We start from the raw sequence: 23,490 nt of genomic DNA, 5'->3' as shown, positions 1-23,490 counted from the left end.
ACTGAGGATACGGCAGGTCCTGGATGGAAGCTAGGGGCAGCGGAGCAGAGCATGAATTGCAGATGGTGCTGTCTCCGGGGAGGGAGGCTGGACACTCATTGAAGCACCACGCTGTGCTGAGGACAGGTAGAGATTTGCCCCGTTCACCACAAGCAGGTATGGGGGGGGTCTCTGAGGAGGCAGCTGTGTGTTTCCTCCTCTCCAGAGTCTCAGAGGCATCTTCAAAGCGCTCTACCAGTAGCTTCAACCCCTTCCACCTCGCAGAAAGGTGTCTTTTACCAGCTCATCCTGAGCAGCTGGACTCAGGCAGTGCCATTACCCTGCTCCTTACAGGGCTTTCAACGTTGGTTTGCATCGGTAACTAGTTGGTGGAAATAGCACCCAAGAAGTTCAAGCCTGAGAGGCTCAAGACAATAAGCACCTCCGTTAACCTGGTGTTCAGCTATGAACGACGCTGCGGTGGGGAGGAAGTCCGTTCCAAGATCTCCTTCCCTAGACAGGCTAGGAAATTTGGTCGTCACACCAGATGACACAGCCAACATATTTAACAACTTCTTTGCCTCCATTTTCCTGAGCAGGGACTGGGTCAGCCCCCCACCGGCCCCCTCAGGCCCCGGGGAGGCGCACCCAGGCCCAGGGTCAGGGCGGATCTAGTCAGGGAGCGTCTGGAGGGACGGGACGTGTTCAAATCAGCGGGTCCGGACGATCTCCGCCCCCGAGTGCTGAGGGAATCGGCTGAGGTCGTTGCGGGACCCCCGGCACGGCTGTACGAGCGCTCGTGGGGCTCTGGTGTGGGGCCAGAGGACTGGAAGAGGGCCAGTGTGGTTCCCATCTTCAAAAAGGGGAGGAAGGAGGACCCGGGAACTATAGGCCAGTCAGTCTTACCTCCATCCTGGGCAAGCTTTTTGAGAGAGTTATCCTGGTGCATGTCCACGAGGGGCGAGCGGGGGAGATCATGCTTAGGGGCAACCAACACGGGTTCATCAGTGGCAGGTCCTGTCAGACCAACCCGGCGGCCTCTACGACCAGGTCACCAAATCCTTAGACGCAGGGGGAGCAGTGGACATCGTCTTCCTGGACTGTCGGCAGGCCTTCGACACTGTCTCTCACCCCGTTCTCATTAAGAAACTGGGGGCTGTGGTGTCGACCCCCACACAGTCAGATGTGTCGCCAACGGGCCGGAGGGCCGCACCCAGAGAGCGGTGGGGGACGGGTCATGTTCGGCCTGGAGGGACGTGGGCAGTGGGGCCCCCAGGGCTCGGTCCTCCGGCCCGCACTGTTCAACATCTTCATCAGCGACTTGGACGGGGGGTAAATAGCACCCTGCTCAAATTTGCTGATGACACTAAGACGTGGGGGGATGTGGGCATGCTAGAAGGGAGGAATAGGCTGCAATCACATCTAGACAGGCTACAAGGGTGGGCGGACGAGAACAGGATGGGATTCAACACCGACAAGTGCAAGGTGCTGCACCTGGGGAGGAACAACCGGCACCATACCTGCAGGCTGGGAACTCCCTTCTCGTCAGGGCAGAGGCAGAAAAGGATCTTGGAGTCATAACTGACTCCAAGATGAACAAGGGCCGGCAGTGTGGGGACGCGGTCAGGAAGGCCGACCGCACCTTGTCCTGCATCCACGGATGCATCTCGAGCAGGTCCAAGGAGGTGATCCTCCCCCTCTATGCGGCACTGGTCAGGCTGCAGCTGGAGTACTGCGTCCAGGTCTGGGCGCCACACTTCAAGAGGGATGTGGACAGCATGGAGAGGGGCCAGAGGAGGCCACTCGCATGGTCGGGGGCAGCAGGGCAGGCCCTATGAGGAGAGGCGACGGGACCTGAACCTGTTCAGCCTCCACAAGAGAAGGCTGAGGGGATCTAGTGGCCTGTTATAAACTAGTCAGAAGGGACCAGCAGGCACTGGGGCAGTCCCTGTTCCCCCGAGCACCGCCAGGAGTGACCAGGAATAGCGGTCACAAGCTGGCAGAGGGCAGGTTTAGGCTAGACATCAGGAGGTGCTACGTCACGGTCAGGGCGGCTAGGGTCTGGACCCAACTTCCAAGAGAAGTGGTGCTGGCTCCTACCCTGGGGGGCTTTAAGACGAGGCTGGACAATCACCTTGCCGGGGTCGTTTGACCCCCGTACTCTTTCCTGCCAGGGCAGGGGGTCGGACTTGATGATCTGCTCAGGTCCCCTCTGACCCGACCAGCTATGAAACTATGAGTCTATCTTGAACCTTGAATCTAATCTTGAATTCACGCTACTCGCTGGAAACTCCTAATGGTGCCATGCTCACTCAGACCTGACGCAGGAAAGGAAGCCACACACTCCACAACATGTAGCGAAGAGTCACCTTTATTAGATTTTTTTTTAAATAGCCTTTGTTCTCCAAAATATACACAAATTTAGTGAATTTACAGTGACGGCAATGCAGAACTCTGCCCTGCGACACACACATGCACACACACAAAAAAGAAAAAAAAAGAGAGAAAAGGATGTAGCAAGAAAACACCAGTGTCTTGGCGTTAAGGGGATGCTACGATCTCCTATTAAGGAAAGCGACTGTACCCATGAGGGGTGAACCAAAGTGGGTCAAGATACAGCTGGACAGAAAGGCTGGCTAAATTTCCTAGCAACAGCAAACAGAAAGGTGGGAGAGAGAAAGCAAAACTCCTGTTTCAGTCGGTCTGAGTCGCTGGTAGGTGTCCCCCACAATCTGTAGCTCCCCAGAGTCAAACTGACTTGACGAGGCCGCGGTCTATATGTTTTAGGGCCTTTGTGCCTCTGGAGGGTGGGGTACCGAGCTGGAGACGCCCCCGCGTCGGCCTTGCTCGGGGTTGAGGCCGGCAGGGCGTTGCTGCACCGGGGCCCATTTTACGTGATGCTCGCGGGCACTGGCTGCTCCCTCCTCCGCCCCCGATGCCACGTCCATGGCGGGGTCCTCGGCCCGGACCGTGGCCCAGCCAGCCTCTGGGAGCCCACGTTGGCTCCCCCCAGACCCTGCTCCGGAGGAGAAGGGGAAGCCTTTCCTCCTTTTCCTCCCCTCCCAAACTGTGCAGGTCGCAGTAGAAATGAACCTTGTCCTTTGCTCTGCCAACCCGCTGTGGGCAGGCGTGCCTTCAATCATCTAGGCCAGGGGAGAGCAAAATGCAGCCCGCGGGCCGGATCCGGCATGCCAGGCCAGTCTATCCGGCCCGCGGGTCCCCTAAAAAAATTAGAAAATTAATATTTATCTGCCCCGGGCTGCCTGTCATGCGGCCCTCGATGGCTTGCCAAAACTCAGTAAGCGGCCCTCCGCCCGAAATAATTGCCCGCCCCGGTCTAGGCTCTCAGGGACAGACGAGGAGGTGTGATGTTCACTCACGTCCGTCATGCTGACGGCGTTCCTGCGCCACCATGGTACGTGCCTCTGTCTCTCCTAAAACGAGCGTGCAATGGCTAAGACTGCTTCTCCTCGCTCTAACCCTGTCTGCTGGCGTAGGCGGACCTGCCTGACTTGCACATAAGGAAATCACTTGCTGAACCGTGTAAACGGTGCCGCCCATCCTCTTCTGGGAAAAGACCTACCACCAGGTGAATGCTACAGTGTGTTGCTGCTGGGAGATGCCTCTTCCCCCACGGAGACGGAGAAGGTGGTGCAAACCCAGAGCGGCTGCTCTGAAGTCCCCGGAGCTGCTGGGGGGTGGCAGACATCCAGCCCAGATGATCCCCGATAGCCTTGTAGGAGCTGACACAAGAAATAACTCCAAGGGGGTTGGGCCCTTGGGGCGATGCCCAGACTCGGGGCGTATCAGCCCTGATGGAGCGGGAGCTCACGTGCAGCGGGGTCCTGGAAACCCCAAGGGGTGTAAACACCTCCTCTTCCTGCCCGCGGAGGGGGTAAGAGGTGGAGGAAAGTACGTGGTGTCAGGCCTTCCAGCCCCCACCTCTGCCATGTGCGGCGCACCTGCCTCTTGAAATGCGACGTGGTGGCGGGTGAGCTGCGGTCCCTCCCTGGGCGCCCCCTCCCCCTGACTGGGGGCACAGGGAAGGCATCCTGCCGGCCCCTGCTACTTACTCTGTCCCCTCTTCCTCCTCCGCTCCTCCCACGCGCCGGGGGGCTGCATCAGGCCCTTGGCTCTGCGGAGTTGGGTGCTACAGCGTGGAAGTGCAAGTACTGCGCCCAGTTTTGGGCTCCACAATTCAACAAGGATGTGGAGAAGCTTGAGAGAGTCCAGAGGAGAGCCACGCACATGATCAGAGGTCAGGAAAACAGATCTTACGCTGACAGGCTGAGAGCCACGGGACTCTTTAGCCTGGAAAAGCGCAGGCTCAGGGGTGATCTGATGGCCACCTATAAGTTTCTCAGGGGTGACCACCAGGATCTGGGGGAACGTCTGTTCACCAGAGCGCCCCAAGGGATGACGAGGTCGAACGGTCACAAACTCCTGCAAGCCCGTTTCAGGCTGGACATAAGGAAGAATTTCTTTACTGTCCGAGCCCCCAAGGTCTGGAGCAGTCTGCCAGCGGAGGTGGTTCAAGCACCTACATTGAACACCTTCAAGAGTAAATTGGATGCTTATCTTACTGGGATCCTATGACCCCAGCTGACTTGCTGCCCTTTGGGCAGGGGGCTGGACTCTGATCTCCCGAGGTCCCTTCCAGCCCTGATATCTATGAAATCTGTGAAATCTATGAAATCTGCTCAGGCAGCACAAGGGGAGAAGCCAGGTGACAGGAGAAGCAGAGTGAGCCCCCTTCCCTCTCCACCCCGCCATTAGGTAGCCTGACCCCTTCCTTTATAATCATTTTGGGTCACGCCTGGGGATGCTCATGCTTTTCCGGGGCCGTCTTCTTGTGCCGTCCTTGAGAACCACGGAAAATGCAGCTTTGTGTTGTAGCTTTGTCAGAGCACATGGGAAGTACAGGAGAGCTGGACCCCGAGTCAGTCTGGCCTGCCTTGCCCTCTTTAAACACTTTGTCTTTTTAAACTTGGGAAATCCTCAGCAAGAAGCCACGGCGGGAAACCGTTCAGGAGAAGCACAGGCGTGACCAAGTCCAGGTGACCTTACGGCTTTTGCTGCGCCCTCTTTGCCCACGCGTGGCGTGGGTGTTTCTACCTGGTCAGATACCCCTCCTCAAGCACACCGTGCCCCTGTTGTGCCGCCTTTGCCCGGAGGCCGAGACCTCCATCATGTGAGCTCTACTGCCAACTGTCCAAAAATGATGATATTGTGCTAGTTAAACAGTCTGTGATCGCTCTTTCTCATACACGTCTATATACACACACTCGCACCAATCTGTGATGTCTGGCACTCACTCTCACCCCTCTGCTCTACTGCGGGGTAGCGGTCTTGCACCCTGGGGTCCTCTTATACCCACGGGCGATCCCCACGAAGGAGCCGCCATGAGGTCCCCTCTTACTGCAAGGCCACCCAAGTGCACGGGTGGAGGAGGGCCCGGGTGACGCGGCACGGGCAGCCTCGACTGCCGCCTGCTCCCTGTCACCACCTCAACATCCGCCACCCCCCATTTCGATCAAAGAGGCTGGTGCCTGCAAGCCACCCTCACCCAAGCAGCGGCCCTGATTGTAAGGAAGGGCCACAGCAGGACAAAGCCTTGGTGGCACCTGAACAGGGTCACCGGCCTGTGAAGCTGCAGTGCGGCAGAAGCCTGCGCCTTTCCCGAGTCTTCCTCCTTGCAAGGACCTTCCTGCTGGCGGAGAAGGGGCCTGGATGGGAAGACCCCTCTGGGGTCCCCCGCAAGGCAGGACAGCATTTGCTATCCCCAGCTGCTCAGGGAGCACCTGATGAGGCTTGGGGGTCCGGTGCTGTAAGGGCCAAAGGCTAGCCAGCAGGCCAAGCCCTGGGCTTCACTGCCGAAGAAGGACGGGGGGCCTCCGTCGTACTGCAGGTCACTTTTTTAAAAAAAATAGGTTTGATGCAAGGGGCGCGTGACACGGGGCGCGCACGTCCCTGGAGATGTGAGGCACAGAAGGATTTGGCTGCGTTGCGTGTTATGTGACGCTCGCCAAAGGCTCCTGCTCTCCGCTCGCTGTGAGCCAGGCTAGCGAGAGGCGCGGCACCTCCAACCAAGCCCCTGGCCCCCCGCCCGGTGAGACGGGACCCGTGTTGTGTCCCCAGACGGAGGCTCGAGCTCTGGGCACGGAGCCGTGGCTTCCTACTCAGACTGATGCCGGCCGCGGCTGGCGTCCGACCCGGAGGGAGCGCTTGCTGCTTCGTGAGTGCCGGCGTGTAACGGGCCCTCGGTCACCGCCCCACTGCCTCCCACGGAGCTGACCCGCTGAAGACGCAACCCCATCTCTGCTTCAAGCCCCTCAGGGGCAGGAGGGGAAAGCCCGAGGTCTGAAGGCTGGAGGCGAGGATGGGCTGTCGCTTTTGGGGCAGAAGGAAAGGCTGGGAAGCACAAGAGCCCACGCTGCTTCCCTGGGAGAAGAGTGCAGATGGGAAGAGCCTGCCTCGGTCAGCCTGGGCTGGGGACACCTGGACCCTGCAGTGTCACGTGTGCTGGGGGAACGAAACGATCGCTGGCCTGGGAGGCAAAGGACAATTTATGTTGCCAGCGTGCCTAGTGGGGAACGGCAAGCCAAGTGCAGCAGAGTTACTCGGGGGGAGAGGGCAGCCTTACAGGGATCTACGTTACAGGCAGCGCCCGCCGGCCTCCTGGAGACAGCCCGGTCCCGCGCAGGTGGAGCGCCTCGGCTCAGAACCAGCACGGCATCCACATGAAGGAGCCCAGGGCAGCCCCCGTGGCAGCCCCGGCCAGCAGCCCCAGAGCCATGTGGTCTCCCGACACGCGGTAGGGGTCCTCGCGGACGATCACGTGAGTCACGCCGGGCGCTGAGGGGCAGAAACACAGAGATGCAGGATGAGCAGGGGGGACAGTGCAGAAGGGGGGAAGATCCCGCCCTCACCTCCAGCCCATCGCAGGGGAGCTCTGCCTCCGAACGTGGTCCCTCCAGCTCTCGGTTCCTGGCAGATGCGCTTAGGCTTGCAATGGGCTTGGGCAGAGCAGGCACCTTGGCTTCCCTGTGCTAGACAGTGGCTTTCTGGGGGCTCCTATGAAGACCCCTGTCTGACTAGTGACATTTGTGACCTACTCTTGGACGGTCTCTGGTGGCTTTGTTGAGGCTTGGTTGGTCAACTGCTTCCAGGAGCTGGCAACCTGGGAGCAGGGGGGTCCAGAAAGGCCGGGTCTCTGCAGTGATCCCTGTATTGGGGGCCGGGAACTCCTCCTGGGGCACTGCCCGCTTGGCTGTTGCCGTGTGCGGTACTCAGCGCTGGCCTCAAAACAGCAGTGGTGGTGCGGCAGTGCAAGCCGTGCTCGTCTCTCCTTTGTGGCCGGATACTTAAAGCAACAAAACCCTTAGAGCAGTGAGGTTCCTGCCCAGAGGACCGGCGGGATCACCCCTATCCAAACCATCCTAGAGGCGTCCATAATCTACCTTCTTAGTAAACGTACTATCAACCCTAGCACAACGCAAGACATCACACCCAAACCTGCCACAGGTAAAACCGGGGAAATACAGTTGCCGACATCCTGCTTGTGCAAAAGGTTGATAATATAAACTTAAGATATCCCAGGAAGAGGGCCACGGTCCCTGCTACAGAGGAAGGCAACGGCAACGTAGACGCACAGCAATGTAGACACAGGGCAATGCAGGCACGTCACCGGCGAGGCGCGCTCCCTGGGGATAGTGCACCACTACGGCGATGTAGCAACAAGATCTACCCACGCGCCGCGTGCACGGAGCAGGACAGGCAGCGACACGAAAGCATGCAACTAAAGCATGATGACGTGTAGACGCGCCCGCATAGACCAGACCCGGGCAGGTACACAACCATCTCCCCCACGTGGTGTTAGGACACATTTGGTCTATGGGGGGGCCTGTCTCTGTGATACCTTTTTTTAAGACTAGAGGGGATCTAGTGTGATTGGGTCTGATGGGTACAGAAAGGCAAAGTGACTTTACCAAGGGTGGCCACGGTCGCATGGTAAAACCAGGTCCAGGCTCTAGCTACTTCATGGCCTCTCCAGGTTGGGCCAAGGGGAGGCGGTAGGAACATTTATAAGCAGGCTAACAGGAGGGAAGAGACACTTATATCTCTCCCTTAGGAAGCATTGCCCTGCCTGGCTTTTATGAACCTGCACACAAAGCCATTTTCGTAACGGGGAATCTGGGGCCTTCTTCCAAAGTGCCTCAATACGGCCAGTTAGCCAAGAAGAGTTCAGCTCTGCTGAGCCAGGCCTCGGGCCCAACCGCCTGTGAAATCGCACAAAGGCACCTGTACCCGAGCCGTGAGCGCAGGGGGAACCAGAGCTCTTGGCTATGAGCTTGCACAGCCTCATGCGAGGCAAAGCCGGTGAGCTTTGGGCTTGAAGTTGTAGCAAAGGAAGTGCAGGTCGGATACCTGGAAATGCTTCTTCGCTGCAAGAATAGGGAGGCAGTGGAATAGACGTTTGGGGGGGTGTGGGCTCTCCATCGCTGGGGGTGCTCCAGAAGAGGTTGGACGGACACTAGGCGTAGCGATGCCCATGCTCTACTATGGGGATTGGGCCATGCCCCGGGGCTTTGCTGGTCCCATCTCCTTGTCTGCCACATGTCAAGATGCTTTTAAACCTTCCTTGGAGGCACTGGGTGTCGGCTGCAGGCAAGCCAGGCTGTGCCAGTGCTCCTGCTGGGACCAAACCTGGAGGGCCCTGGCTAGAGGGTCTTGACCCTCCGCTCAGGGTCAGACCAACGCCACATTTGGGGTCAGGAATGAGTGTTCCCCTATTGTCATGTTGGTACAGACTGTGGGGGGGTTTTGCCTTCCTCTGTAGTGGGGGCACGGCCTCTACGTGGGATCTCTTGAGCATATATCAATAACATTGCAAGACGCTGGCTGCCACGGTCCCCCTGCTTTACCAGTGGCAGGTTCAGGTGTTAGGTCTGTGTTGCATCAGGGCTGATGGTGTCTGATGCAGAGTTTAGATTATGGATTATATGGGGTGGCTTGCATGGGATTGACCCTGCCTCAGGCAGGGGGTTGCACTAGATGTGACCTCTTAAGGCCCCTTCCAGCCCCCCTTCTCTGAGATTCCTGTAGCACCGCTGGGGACCCCGCTCCCCCACAATGCGAGCAAGCCTGGAAATGGCCTGCTCGGGTCAGGCTCCCCGGGAGCATGAAGGTTTAATGCTGAGATCTGGACTCATTAGTCATTACTGTCTTGATGCAGTATTGTGTCAGATGAAAGGGGCTGGAGACCCAACGCCCCAAACTGGGACGTCCCTTCAACTAGCCCCCTTTCCCATTTTCTCCCCCACCTCTGCAGCGTCCCAGTGCAGACCCTGTCTCCCACTCCGGCCCACAGGGATGCAAGACCCATGTTTGCACATGTGCTGACCCCCAGCAAGCGCTGGGGCTGGTCGGGATGGATTTGGCCATGCACAGGCCAAATCGCCACAGCCTGGCACTGAGCACCCGTCAGCTGCAGTTCTGAAACGGTGCCGCCAGATGTCATCCCCTCATCAGGGATGCGGCCAGCTGAGCTGAGCACAGAGCACCAAGGGGCTTTGGCTTGTTAGACGCCCGGCAAGGCTGAACCAGGACAGGGAGACGTCTCCTCCCATCCTTGGCCTCTAGTTGCTAGCCGCAGGCTCCTCTCATGACCTCGGATCCTAAGCTCCTGGTCACTCAGCTGCTTGCCCATCCAGTGGCCTGCATGCAGCGAGCTGGCTGGGTCCCAGCCCGGCCTCGAGCAGGCATCTGTCTGCATTGCAAAGCAGTGCCTCTGCAGACGCCTGCGAAGAGCTGGTCAGATTATGTGGAGCAAATGCCTCTTCCCTTCCTTCTGGGCCAGGGGCTGGGTTAGCGAGGGGTAAGCCTGCGCTGCTACTACCTCTTATGGGACGAAGAACCAGTTTGGGGCTTGACAGCTGCCGGTCTCTCTAGGTTCACTCTTAATATTTAGGCACCTCGCCACATATTAGATGCCTTAATCTGCAGATAAGGCATATAAAGGCCATATAAAAAATCATGTATAAAGTGGCATTAACACCACAAGGGGCCATCTGGTTGCCCGTCTCCCCTAAGTCCAGTCCAGGAAGTGTCAACACAGCAACCATCCAACTCCATGAAAGGCCCCAAGCCCTTACAATGCAGGAACAGGTGAAAAGGGAATATTATGCTTTTCAAATGGGTTGTGCAGGTAAATACCACCAGAAAGTGCCAGAGGGCTGCAGCAGTGACATGCACTTGGGAGCGACGCTCTTGATTTCTCGCTTTTCTCCAAATAAGAGGGATGTGGATTCTCTATAACCTAATCCTTTTTATCACAGTATCTGCAAGGGTATCACATAACAACATGATCTTTTCTCTTTTCCTGGGTAAGCTAAGTCAGGGATTGAATTCAACCTTGTTGCAAAAATCAAGTCCCTTTCACTCCAGAGTGAACTGAGCGTCTTCTTGGCTCCGGGAACAGAAGTGAGCAAAATCATCCCTCAGTTGAGGATGTACGGAGTAGGCAACACTGCTTTCGAGAGATGGGAACTGGATCATGCAACAGGCAGACAGCAAGGGTGTCTGGGATCCGTTCCACATCCTCCATGTAATCTTCAACCTCCTACGTCTCGCCTGGTAGCCAAAGCCCGTCCCCCCACAAAATCTGGACCCTTAGTGATCAAAGCCAGGGGGAGAAAGCTGTGCTGAAGCATACGTACCTCCGTACTGGTGGCCGTAGTACCCCGATCTGATGTACATCGCCTGGTGGGAATCCAGGGGCACCGTCTGGTAATAGTCATCATATGGGTCGTAGACGTGGACCTAGGAGGGAAGGACAGCACTGCTACTGGGAATGACACCAAGGTGACTTCTTCTTCCAGCGCTCTGTCTTGGCTGGGCTGCCAGGGAGCCCTGATGCCTTTCCTAACGTGCCATTGCAGCAGGTTACGTTAATTTGGGGTAACCAGTGACTCTAAGGCCCTTTCTTAGACCATGACTTCTGTGTGCAGCACGTGTGCCCATGCGTGCATGCACGCCTACCCCCCAGCACACTGCATCTGCATCGCTGGACTCCTCAGCCGGGTGCAGTTTAACAAACTGCCTCTCCCACCACGATTAGCCAGGCAGTGTTAACGGCGACCATGGAGCATTTATTTCCTACGTTCTCGTGCATGGCCTGTCCTGGGAATCTGATTCCATGTCTTTACTGAGCTGCTGGTTTCTGGGGTGAGGCCTCCGGAGAGCGTGGGACTGGCTTTTGTGCAGATCAGCAACTCCCTGCTCTGCCCCTCCTATTACCCTGTATTTATCTGTCATTTTTAAGTCTGCTCAGGAAGCTTCTTAATGATCCGAGATCTTAAACCAGTTTGAAATGGGTTTCCTGCCCCTGGAAACACTTCTGTCCTTCGTTGCACTGACGCGCAGGTGTCCCTCCAAAAAAGGGCCTCTGGATCTGGTCCTATTTCCACTGAAACCTATGGCACAATTCCCTGTTAGATTTACTGGGGGTAAGATCGGATCCCGAAGCAGTGAATGGATGAAGGCATCACCCAAAAAACAGCGGCCAGAGGGGTCCTTGCTAGGTTACAACTGCAGGTGCAAGGGAACAGCCGCTCCCTACGTTTCCGAGCTGCGGCAAAGCCGGCACCAAAAGGTGGCTAATCCACGTGTTTGCTGTGCCGGGTATGAGCAGCAGGAATTGGGATGCCTGGGTTCGATTCTGGCTGGGCTCACTGGGATGTCTCTGTGCCCCGTCCGCTCGGTGGTTGGGGCAGGGGGAAGGAGCGCCAGTCTGAGCTGGACCGATGTTGGGCCCGGAGGAATGAGTGGAGCGAGGGGGCTGGGACAGAGCGTAACATTATGGCTGTTTGGACCCTACTTTGTTTCCCACCGCGCCAGGGCACTCAGCCCCCAGCCTGGTGCACCCACGGAGTAAGGCACCGATGGGAGCTTGCCCTGTCTGTGGACTGGCCGGGGTGCTAGCCTGTCTGATGCCGGCAAGGTCCCTCCTGGGCTGCACTTGCTAGAATCGCTCCCTGGGCTCACCGAGGTGGCTTAGCTAGAGCGGAGCTGGCAGTCTGCACAGACACCCATGTGCCAAGGATGCAAAACCAGGACAGGACTAGGGGTCTGTGCCGATCTCCCACCACAGCTCTAACAGGAGCATGTGCTCAGAAGGGGGTGGCTCTTATCTGCCCAGAAGGGTTCGACTTCACAGCTCGTCATGTATTGCACCCGGGCAAGCAGGCCTGAGTCCTTGTGCACAGCGAGACCCCTGAGCTTCAAGAGGAGTCCCAGTCCCAGCCCAATGAGCCCAAATGCGTGCAAGGGATGAAGGACCCCTGAGGCCTGCCTGCACTGCTCCCACTGCCCAGCTGGTCTCCACCTCTAAGGGTCCATTCCCCACGGCCCCTTGGGACCTGCACCTCACTGGCATCCACGGGATGCGTCCCTGTGCAACAGGCGGGCGGACTGTGAAAGAGTGGCTCCGAGTCTACCAGCCGCCCCGCCTAAAGCAGCACTTGGCAGCAGGTGTCCTCCAGCCTTACAGGACAAGCATGGCTGAGGCCGCCTAAACCCATTGCACTAATCGAGCTCCTCCAAGCTTCTTTGTAGCCTTTTGCTTAACATGCAGGCCACGGAGGCCAGTGACAATGTCTGAGGCCAGGTGTAGGACATGGAGCTCTCTTAGCGTGGTTATAGTCCCAACCCTGGCCTTGGCTGCAGTCCCTGTGTTGCTGTACGGGCAGGGGTGACCAACCTTTTCGGCCAGATGAGCAATGGCAGGCTGGTCCACGGGCCAGATCCCATTGCTGGGCCTGATATGGTTTGTGGAAATGTGGCGGTGGGGGAGCGGTGACAGAATTAATTGCTGCTGCTCTCCTGCCACCAAATTCCCAAACCTGTGGGGAGCCCGGTGGGTTGGAGGATATGACTCCCTGGGTCGGAGCTGGCCCACGAGCCGGGGCTCGAGCACCCCTGCTGTACAGGAACATACTACATGTGCTGAGCAAATGCACGTCCAATGCGGACCCTGGCACAGGGCTTGCTGGGATGTGCTGGCGACGGGGTAGGGCTAAAGCCTTCTGAGCACCAGGCACGCTGGGCCAGCAGAGCAACTCACAGGGGCCTGCTGAAACCCACCTCAACTTACAGCAGCCCCAAGGCTGCTCTACTTTGTGCGGAGGCCTGGGCAGGGGCAGAACTGGGTTTGGAATAAGGGAGGGATAAACTGTGGTTTGAAAGCATTTGGGGGCCTTGCCCTCCTTGGTGCACATCTCTGAGTCGGGACCTTCGAATTCAGCCTGGCTTGGGAACGCGGTGGCAGGCAGCCCTCCCCCAAGTGCAGTTCAACTGCCAGCATTTTGCTCCTGGCAGGGAGCCGCCGGTGGGGAATTGGACCCCCTTGCAGTGGAGACCAGGTCAAAAGTGAACCTGAGAAAACAGGCTCCAAAATTTGTTGCATGAGCAAAAGCTCTGTCCTTCCCCCCCAGCCTTGGCAGGACCTTAACGATGGGGGTCAGGGGCTCGGCCACCTGCTTGTCGGACTGTAACGACACGCGTTTCCCCCAGAACAACACGCCACAAGGAATCTGTGTGCTGCCGTCCCGAGCGTGTTTTACACACGCGCTCTCAGGGGAACGCCGCACAGCTCGGCGCTCCGCTCCAGGCACACAGACTCCATATCCCCAGCTAAAAAGGCCTGGACACCGGGCCCCAATCCAGCCAGGCTTTCAACCTCCCAGATGAGAGATGCATCCAACGCTTCATTATCTTGCCCGGCTGGAGGGAAACCAAATCCCTTCACTCAGCCCAGCAGGACAGGGCCTAATTAGCTGCTTCGCACGTTAACGGGGCAGCTGAAAACTCGGCCTCTTGCTCGGCGCTGACTCGAAGAGGTCAGGGTGGACAAAGAGAGGCCGGAGGACGGGACAACCCCCACCTCCTCTCCGCAAGACGAGCGGGCAGGAGCCAGAGGCACTGGGATGCCAGACGGGCTCCGACACGGAGCGGGAAGGGGCAAGGGCCAGCCGGAGAGAAGCGGGAGTTGGACTTTTCATCTCCGTGCTGCATAAAGAGCCCTCCAGCCGTGGCCGCTTTCTTTCTTGGCTTTGCACAGAGGGACGGCTGCGATGCACCCTCCAGCAGCCACAAAGCAAAGGACAGAGCCACAGCTTACGACCTCCCTAGGGCCGAGGGCACCTTCTCCAACTGGGCAGAGCATCCCCTCTCAGCGGGCTCCCCGGCCCCATCCAGATCCCGAACCGGCTTCCCTCTCACAAGGCCGCGTGCGTGCAGGCCTGACCTTGACAGCGCCGGAGAGGACTGCGAGGGCAGGGCTGGAGCGGCCGCACGAGGACAGTCCTCGCCTGCCGCCTGCCTCGCAGCCCCTTGCGCAGCATAAATCAAAATGCTTATCAACCTCCCAGCTGGCGCTGACTCCTTGCCCCAGTCGCCGGTGTGTCGTAATCTCCTTCTCTCACTCCGCTCGCTCAATACACAATTAGCGCTCCAGCGGCTTGGGGTCCAGGGCTGGCTCTGCCTGCACAGCAAGGGGGGAGAGGGTAGGCAAATCCAAGGTTATCTGCCTCTCGTGCTTATTCACTTCAGATTTGCACCGCTCTTGCCTTCAACTTCTCGCTGTCACCCCGGCTCTGACATGCTCCGGCTTCCTTCTGGCGGGGTTTTGCACATGAGGCCGTCTCCCTTCCCGAGGGCGAGCCTGGGCATGGGCATAGCGAGGTGGGCTAGGGAGTAGGGAGCTCCTTGAGGAATGGTGAGACCACAAGCCCCCAAATCCTCCAGCATGCGGTCAGGTTGGCTGAGATCCTTTTGGGCATTTGGGAGTTGGGCACCTTGCCGTGTTTGCAGGAGATCCTGAGTGTGGGGCTGCCTTCCTGCCCCGCATCTGCACATCTCCATGGGGTCCAGTGACTCCCTAGGTGCCTCTGTGGAGCAGGACGTGCCGGCTGGAGCCCTCTGCTTGGTGTCTTCCCTTGGCTTTTAGCCTGTATCCTTCATCCGGTTCCTGCTCTGTTGTTCCTTGTCCCAAGAAATCTCTTGCACGCCGAGTAGCTTCCCTCCAGCTGTTGAGGGGCCGTGTAGCTCCTGGGGAGGCTCGGCCTCCTGTCGCAGAGCAGCAGAGAGGCCCGACTGTGTCTGCAGACCCGGCCTGGCACCCTCTGCCTCGGTGCTGCAGCACAGGAAGAAGCGGTGGAGCTTATCGGGGGATGAGAAACATTACGGCCGACGGCTTGAGGCTTGCGTGCGGGTGCGGGTGCGGAGCAGGGAGTTTCCTGCCAACGACTTGCCGTGCAGCCTTGGTCCGGTCACTTAATCCTCGCTGTGAGGCAGAGAGCCTGACGGAGGCCCTGGTGAGGTGGGATTCGCCTGGCTGGGAAGGAGGCTGCGGAGACGTCCAGGGGAGCGGTTCTCTCCCTGCTGCTTCCTTGCCGTTGGGTGAGGTCGGGAGCATCTTCCTCCTTAGGAGACAACAGGAGACGAAGGGCCTGGCCTCCTCTGGCAGCTCAGTAACTGGCCACGATCCGACGTGCTTGCCGGCATGCCCGGCTCCTACTAGGAAGACGTAGGGAGGGAGGAAGGCATGCTGACCCCGACTCGTGCTGCCCTGGGGCCGGAGGGCAGAGCCAGGAGCCAGGGGCGCTGTGGCAGCGCACTCTCCTTCCCAAGGCAGAGTTTGTCCTCCGCTGCAGGGCAGGGGAAACCGAGCCACAGACGTTTGATGCCACAGGCAAAACCAGGATGAAGCACGTGGGTCCTAATTCCTGGCCTCTTGCTCTGACCTCCCTCCTTCATATCAGGTCTCCTGCCTCCTACCACCCTGCTCCCATCGCAGACATCCGGGGCCCGCCTTCCTCGTGGGCTTCAGACTCCTGCTCTTCCCGAAACTACCCCTCTACTCCAGCGCCTGCACCCTTGCGGCGTCCGGTTCCTCCTCCCCTGCTTTTCGTCAGAGCACAAACCTTTCCGCAATCCTCAGATGTTGTGTGACCCAGGGTCTCTTCTCCCCTCTTCCATTTACAAGACGTCTAAGATGCTATATCATGCACGCGGCATCTCCAGAAAGCCCCAGCGGCACTACTGCTTGCAGCTTCCACGAGGGATGGCCACCAGCACCCCTATATTATAAAGAGGAAACTGGACTATGGGGGGGGAGGGGGGGATCTGTCCAAGGTCCCAGAGCAAATACAAGGCAGAGGAAAGAGAAAACTTCAAGCGTTCCTATTTAAGTCCTTGCAGGATCGGGGCCCCGCTCCCATCCATGGCCCCTCTGATGCCCACAGTAAAGCTCCCGTTTCCTGCCTAGTGCAGGGGGCAGGACCCGATGGTCTTGCGAGGCCCCTTCCAGCCCCTAGTCACCTGCGAATCTGTGAGAGCTCATTCACAGATGAGCAGTAGGCAGCAGAGCTCAAATCCCGGCTCCACGCTTCTGTGCCAAATACCTCCTCAACTGTTCTTCAGGCAAGGTACATACACTGGGAGGACCCCAGGATACGGCCCACGGCCTTTTTCTCAGGCTAGAGAACCAGTTGCGCTAATTGCCAGGATCACACCACTTCCCTTTGGAAAGCCGGCACTTAGATTTGCTTTCGCCAGTCCCTCGTGGCTTCGCGAAATCTACTGACAGCAGCGTGGCGCGTTCCCCGGACGCCTCGGTCGAGGCCAGGGGAAGTGCATCCTATTTGCACGGTCTGCTCTTCCCCCGAACTCCCTTAGCTTTAGCTGGTGCTTTGATTTTTTTGCAAGGCACTTGTACAATAGGAGAAAGCAAGCAGAGCCCAGGAGGGCCCCCGCACCCCGCCAAAGCACTACAGAGCCCCCGCGGGAGGCACCAGCCCCCGCGTTCACAAAGGACCTTCTCCAGTTTATTCTCCGGTGCAACAAGGAGGAAGGAGGCTGCCGCCACGCCTTGGAGAGAAATCCACTTAGCGGGTTGGTTTGGGGAGGTCAGCTCCAAAAGCCACTGCTAATTCCATCCCCAATTAGCAGCTTTCGCTCCTCGGAGAAACGTGCCTTTCTGGACGGCTGTCAGGCCCGCGTTGCGAGAGCGCGCACTCTCCGTGCGCGCGTCACGGTGCTCTTCTCCCCCAGCCGTACCAGGCAGTGTGATTTTCCACTGGCACTCGACGGTGTGCAGCAGACAGTACAGAGCAGAGGGCTGGAGCCCCCAAGCTTAACCATGCCCCCTCCCCACCCCACTCATCTTTTCTCTTCCTAAAACTCGCCACAAACTGCCAGCGGAAGGGATGCAGCCTTTGCTTGCCTGATACTGCTCTAGTCTTTCCCAAGGCCCCCAGCAGCCTTCTCAGGTCACATGCTCCCTCCAGCTCCAGGCTTTGATCTTTTGAATTACTTCCCAGGCCAGCTCCCCACCAGACATTTTTGCTGGTGGAGCAGGGTGCCATGCTGCTAAAAGCTCCAGGGCACAGGCTTTCCATGCTGCTAAAAGCTCAGCTGCATAGACTCAAATTGTGGACAAAGTGCTTTTGCCATAGAGCTGATTTCAGGCTCTGAATCTGCCTGAACTGTACCAGAAAAAGAGCCTTTCCCCTCCCCGCAGTATCAGCTGTATGTGCCTAACGTTTGGCAGCACAGCTGCAGCAGTGGAGGTGAAGCCCCAGCTGTCTCAGCCAGTGGTATGCAAGCTAGGGCTACATTTTAACGAGGGCGGTGGAGCTGATCGGTCAATGCGCAGTGAGCAGTGGCATTGCCATGCACAGATTTTGCTGATCGTGCAGAGATGTGCAGGTAAAAGGGTGTGTGGCCTCAAAAGCTTGAAAACTGCTGCAGTAGCTGCTGCCTCGCAGATGGTCGTCTTCAGTGGAAGAGTCCGCGAGAGTGAGATCAGACGCCCAGCGTCAGCAGCCCTCGAACTCGAGGGGAAATTCTTGTGCCCAGAAAGGCAGCAGCCCCCGTTGTGTCTCCTGGTGGTGGTGGTGGCAGGGAAAGCAGCACCAGGGAACCACAGCAGCTAATGAAGGCATTGCTTGCCCTCACACGTGGCTGGCAGGGCCCTGTGCCCCAGATTTCAGTGGTGGATCCCACCACCTCTACAAGCCCTGCAGGCCACACAACACCGCTCCGTAGCCTGGATCTGGCCATAAGTTTGACGTTCCTGGCAGCAGAGAGCCCAATCACGATGCTGAGGTACTAGGTGCCAGCCCCACCATGTGTGCCAACCCCAAAATGAGGTGGTGAGGGGTGTCCCCGGCGCTGTGCTCAAGACCCAGGTTTCCAGCACGCTCAAGAGGTTTCCCCAAGGGCAGCGAGACTGAGCATCCTACTGGCACAGTGAAGACAGGTCTTAAGCCGTGATGCAGTTAGCTCGGGTACCAATGCCAGAGCAACTGCAGCATCATAAAGCATCAAGCAGGGTGCGAACCCACCCAGGAGCCCCTGCTTAAATACCCGGGCAGCCCAACAGCACTGAGCTCCACGCTGGTATCAGCATCTGGGCTTCATTGTAAAGCTAGCTCAGGGATGTGTATGCACACCCAGCAGTCACATTTCAGACCCCACCAAAGTCAGACCCTGGGACTTCATTGCTTCCCCCCACCAGTACCCTTAGCTAACGAATAATCAACTTACCCCCCATGGAGATGAGCACCCTTGGGGTCATCTCAGGCTGACGTGCCCCTTCAGTCAGCTAGGCAAGCGGCAGTGTGGGGTAGTGGGAAGGGCACAGTCAGAAAAGACCTGGGTTCTCTTTCTGACCGTGTCCATGGACAAGTTGTTCCCGCCACGCTTTGGCTATTTAGGTTGTAAACAGTCTGGGGAAGGGACTGTCTCTTATTGTGTCACAGTGGGGCAATGTAACTGTGAGCGATAGTGCATTTGCTATTCAGGGCCTGCTTTCAAGCCCACCTTGGAGATTCGTGTTGTCCGCAGTGGGCTGTAGATCAAGCCATGAACTGCCTCTGAATCCCATCATCTCTGTGGCTCTCCTTGAAAGGTCATCTCATTGCCCAGCATCTCTGTAGGACTGAGGGGTCTGGAGTGAAACAGAGGTTTCCCCGCCCCGGTGTGATTGCAACCTCTAGCCATATTCTGGGGGTGTGTGATGCCTTTTCCAGGCAGCCTGCAACTGCGCATCTCGATGGAGTGCCTCTGCAGAGGGTGTGCGGGGGGGAGGGTGTGGGCAGAGAAGGAGGGACGTGTCTATTTACAACACATAAAAAAGCAGAAGCCAGGTGAAATGGAAGTAGGACTGACTCACCGGGGTGGCCTTCGCCTCCAGCACTGCCATCTTCCAAGCACTGTAAACAAAACAAAAAAGGGACAAGAATTTGTAAGGGAAAAAAGTAGCTTTAAAACCACCCAGAGCCAAAGCACCTTCTCCGTTCATCTCTCTGGTCTGTCTGCAAGCAGATTTCCTTAGTGAGCACTACAGCAACCAGGCTCTTTCTTGGGCAAAGGGGCGAGAACTCCCCACAGGCCCCCGAAGGCCACCGGGACCTGGGAGGAGACCGGGATGATCTTCGGAAAAGGTCCCGAGGTTGAGATCGGTGGGTCTGCGTCAGCCTCTGGCTCCTGCTTCAAGTGACACGGTGGAAACGTCGGAGTTGGTGCCTGCGAGTCAAACCAGGACCCAGCTTCCCAAACAAGAGTTTTTCTAATGGATGGCCCCGCAAATGCCATTCAGAAGCTGGAAACCCAGCTGGGATTTTTACACCCCAGACCCGTTGCCCACAATGATCTGCTAATGGACTTGGGGTGCTTTTGGTTGCTGAGGTGAGGGAGGAAAACCAGACCCCAGCTTGGCCGCCAAGCTGTGCCAGCTCTTCTGAGCTAAAAGGACTCGAGGAGTCTCGTGCTAATAAGATCAGGAGGTAAGAGTTAGGGCAGACAGGCAGCACGGCTCTGCAGGAAGAAGACATCATTTTACTTCGCCACGTGTCTGATCCTACCTGCCCTCCAAGGAGAGTGTTTGATCTCTGACACAAGTCCCAGCTCACAGCGCATCCCAGGATCTCCACTGAACACAAAGCTGTGGCTTTAGGAAGCGATGGTCCTGGCTGCTAGACTGCACAAGTTGGTCCCTAACGCTCCCGTTATGAATCAGGATCTGAACCACCTCTTAAACCAGGTCGCACCATGATCTCTGACTGCCCCGGGGCATACTTGGAGTCGAGGGCAAACTATGTCCCGAATTAGGGAAATACTAAGGGAGACCAATAGCCTGCTCATATGGATTAAGTGAGTACGGCTTTGCTCCCACTTTATGGAGTTCGCTTCCTGCTCTGGGAGCTCATTTTAAGTTGGTCAAGTTCCCTGCAGGAGGTCAAACTACATGGCTTTTCCAGTGGACCCATAGCTCTATCTACAGGATTTATATGGCCCCATTTCTGCAGTCTCCGAGCACCGTCATCTCCAACATGAGAAAAGTCATACAGCGTCCCTATGAAGCAGGGTGCTACTATAGGCAAGGAAACAACGTGCAGAAAGGTTGAGCGATTTACCCAAAGCTTCACAGGATGGCCAGGAGCCACCAATGCAGTGCAAGTGAAAAAAGCAAACATGATTTTCGGGTATATTAGGTGGTCATGTCGCTCCTGTTTCACAGCCCTGTAGACAGGTTTTAACTCATTCCACAAGTTACATTTATTGTTGCTTCAATCTTAAATTGAATAATACAGCTGTAGGTCCCCAGCATATTAGCAAAGCTTCTAGTTTATATTTACCTGGAGAGAAATGTGTTGTGTTATATGTGACGATGCACCTCACCTTGTGCAGCCCCCTTTTCAAAATCCTAGATCTGCCCAGGGGTGGTGACAAGGCTGGACTAATACCATTGCGTGAGGCATCGGGAAGACCCCATATAGCACACAACAATGCAGGTCAGGTCACCAATGTTCAAAACAAAAAAAAAAAGATGAATTTAAACTGTACCAAGTTGAAAGAAGGGCCGCTAAGATGGTGCAGGGCATGGAGACATTTTCTTCAAGATTAAAGGAGCTTGGCTTGTTTAGTTTAGCAAAACAGTCTGATAGGGAACCTGATCCCTCCTGATGAGGACATACGTAGGGTAACCATTAGGGAAAGTGAAAAGAGACACCCCTGGCACAAGGTCAAATAGCTACAAACTAGCCTTGGATCACAGTATGTTCTCGAATCTAGGATGACCCTGAATTTAAGACGACCCCCCCCACCTCGATAATTAGATTGCCTACATGGAAAATGTATACATTTGTTAATGTTTTCCATGAACAGAATCTAATGATTGGAGGGTTGTCTTTAATTCATGCCCCCGCACCGCTGCGGGGCGGCAGCTGGCATGGGGAGGGCAAGCAGGTCGTCTCCTGCTTATGTCTGCCCCCTGCCCCCTCTGCCCCCCGCTCTCTCCTGGCCTCGGCTCTGTGCCAGCAGGCTCCATCTCCATCCTAGCCCGGGGCACTGAGCATGGCCCCAGCCCAGCCCCTGTAGGGCTCACGCGCCCTGCGTGCCACTGCTGCAGGGTCGGGCTGGGGCTGAGCTCAGTGCACAGGCTGCAGCGTGCACCGAGCCTGACAGCACAGAGCAAGGGTAAGTGGGAGGGAGAGCGGTAGGTGGGGGAGGAGAGGTTGTATGGTGGGGGGGTAGAGATAAGGAGAAGAGGCTGAGGGGGGAGATGGTGGGGTGCAGAAACAGCGCGAGGATGGATGGGGGGAAGCAGGCAGCAGCTGCAGCTCTGGCTCCAGCCGCCTGCCCTCCCCTATTGCCCTCATACTTGATTCTAAGACTAGGAGCCCCCCCATGTTAAATGTGTGTGGGGCAGGACCTCATCTTAGACTCGAATAAATATTGTAATTTAAAAATAAATTCTTCAGATGTCTAAACTTCTCTGAGAGGTAATGTTTTGGACTGACCTTCCAAACAAAGCTATGGGGCCAGGAACCTGCATCGCTTTGAGACTGAAATGGAGACGCTGGTGCAAAGGGTGGTCGAACAGAGCAGCGGGTTTGGGCGCACCTCTTGGTGGCAGCGATGTGGAAGCAGGCACTTGCGGTCTGCAGACTCGGTGCAACGCTAGCTCTTGTAGAAGGGAAGGCGACTGGTATTCCCCTCCCGCGTGGCTCTTGCTGATTACCAGCTGGGGCAGGAAGGATGCTTTCCCCCCTCACAAATGCAAGTGGCTTTGGGAAAGGAGAATTGGGTTTTGGCCATGGCAAAGGCTGGGAGGTATTGATTGGGATGCACTGATGCTTCTGCCGGTACCAGACAACTCACAGGTTCCTGACTGTAGGGTTTGCTCTTCTATTGGGGTCAGACCGCTCTCCAAATCTGGAGTCAGGAAGAAAACCAGCCCGTGGCAGAGTCGGGGGATCCATTCTGCATCTCCCACCTCCCGTGGTAACCCCTGGTCCATCCTTCCTCTTGACACAGTGGAATTGGGGATTTGTAACGCTCCTGAAGTTATGGAGCCTCCTTTTCCTAGGCTTTAGGGACAGAAGGAGCCATTGGATCACGCAGCTGGACATCTCCACATCGCAGGCCGTTACGCTGCACCCAGTTACCACTCTGCTGAGTCCAATTACTAGAGTCACATTAAAGGCTAAACGGTTGTGTGCCACCAGCAGAAGACAGGGGAGCCCCTTCCTTCTAGGCCCCAGGGATGATAATCCACTGGACGAGGAGCAGGGGAAGACACAGGCACCAGCATCTAAGAAAGCAGATTCTCTGTGCCACCTCTGGGCACTGCTCCACCCTCTCCTGCTATGATCCATGCTTCAGAGAAAGGCTGTGCCCTCCTAAATGCATGGGGCCAACGGCAGGCGGTACGGGGCTGAATTCCTTCCTGACCCCTGGAGAAGCATGGCTGAAGCCCAGAAGCATGAGATTTAATTGGTACTAACTGGGTGCGTCTAGACGTGCAATTAATGCAAATGAATAAACTCCAGCGCACTTTGTGCCACAGCGTATTGCTCCCGGGTACCACATTTGTACATGTGCCTGCAAACGCAGTACACTGAACCAGGTTGGAGCAGCCCTGGTTGGCAGAGGGGCTGGGGGTCAGCCTGCCAGCATAGAGCTGCTCTACCCTAGCTCAGCGTGTTGTGGAGGGGTTGGCTGCGGCACAAGGGCAGCGGGGGCAGCGTCTACACATGCAGTGAAGTGGAGTAAATAAGTCCGCTGTACTTGTGTCTGGCAGTACTATCCTACGGCGAAGTTAATTAGTTTACTCTGGCCTAACAGTACCGCACATGTAGACAATGACACTTTACTGCAGAGCTAATTAGCCGGCTCCACAGTAAACATCTCATGTACAGTAGTGCCAACTTGCATGATTTTTGCCGTTGGTCTGTGTTTCAGGAACATTAAAAACATAGCTCTTTCTTTTCTATAAATATATATAAGAAAGAGCTATGGTTTTCACATTCCCGAAATGCAGACTTTAAAAACAATGCCAAAAATCGTGAAAGTTGGCAACCCTGCACGTAGACACACTCACTGAAACTAGTTTTCAGTCATTTGATGGCGAAGGACAAGACCTATGGACAGCTACAACCACAC

General features: G+C 56.8%; 1 protein-coding gene across 2 annotated transcripts in view; it reads right to left on the bottom strand.

The window, feature by feature from the left end:
- Window positions 1-2,342: 2,342 nt before the first annotated feature.
- PLEKHB1 (pleckstrin homology domain containing B1) overlaps window positions 2,343-23,490 on the bottom strand; it is a 36,563-nt gene continuing 15,415 nt past the window's right edge. For both annotated transcript variants that reach the window (XM_090030792.1, XM_090030793.1), the window contains exons 5-7: window positions 19,217-19,256; window positions 10,698-10,800; window positions 2,343-6,834 (exon numbers count right to left, since the gene is read on the bottom strand). In XM_090030792.1, coding sequence (XP_089886918.1) covers window positions 6,698-6,834; window positions 10,698-10,800; window positions 19,217-19,256 — 280 coding nt within the window. In that variant the 3' untranslated portion in view covers window positions 2,343-6,697. The remainder of the gene's footprint in view (window positions 6,835-10,697; window positions 10,801-19,216; window positions 19,257-23,490) is intronic.

The sequence above is a fragment of the Crocodylus siamensis genome, chromosome 1 (genome assembly GCF_052110815.1).
Source record: "Crocodylus siamensis isolate JL-2025a chromosome 1, ASM5211081v1, whole genome shotgun sequence".
Classification (NCBI taxonomy): domain Eukaryota; kingdom Metazoa; phylum Chordata; order Crocodylia; family Crocodylidae; genus Crocodylus; species Crocodylus siamensis.
This window is presented reverse-complemented; position numbering and strand designations above follow the sequence as displayed.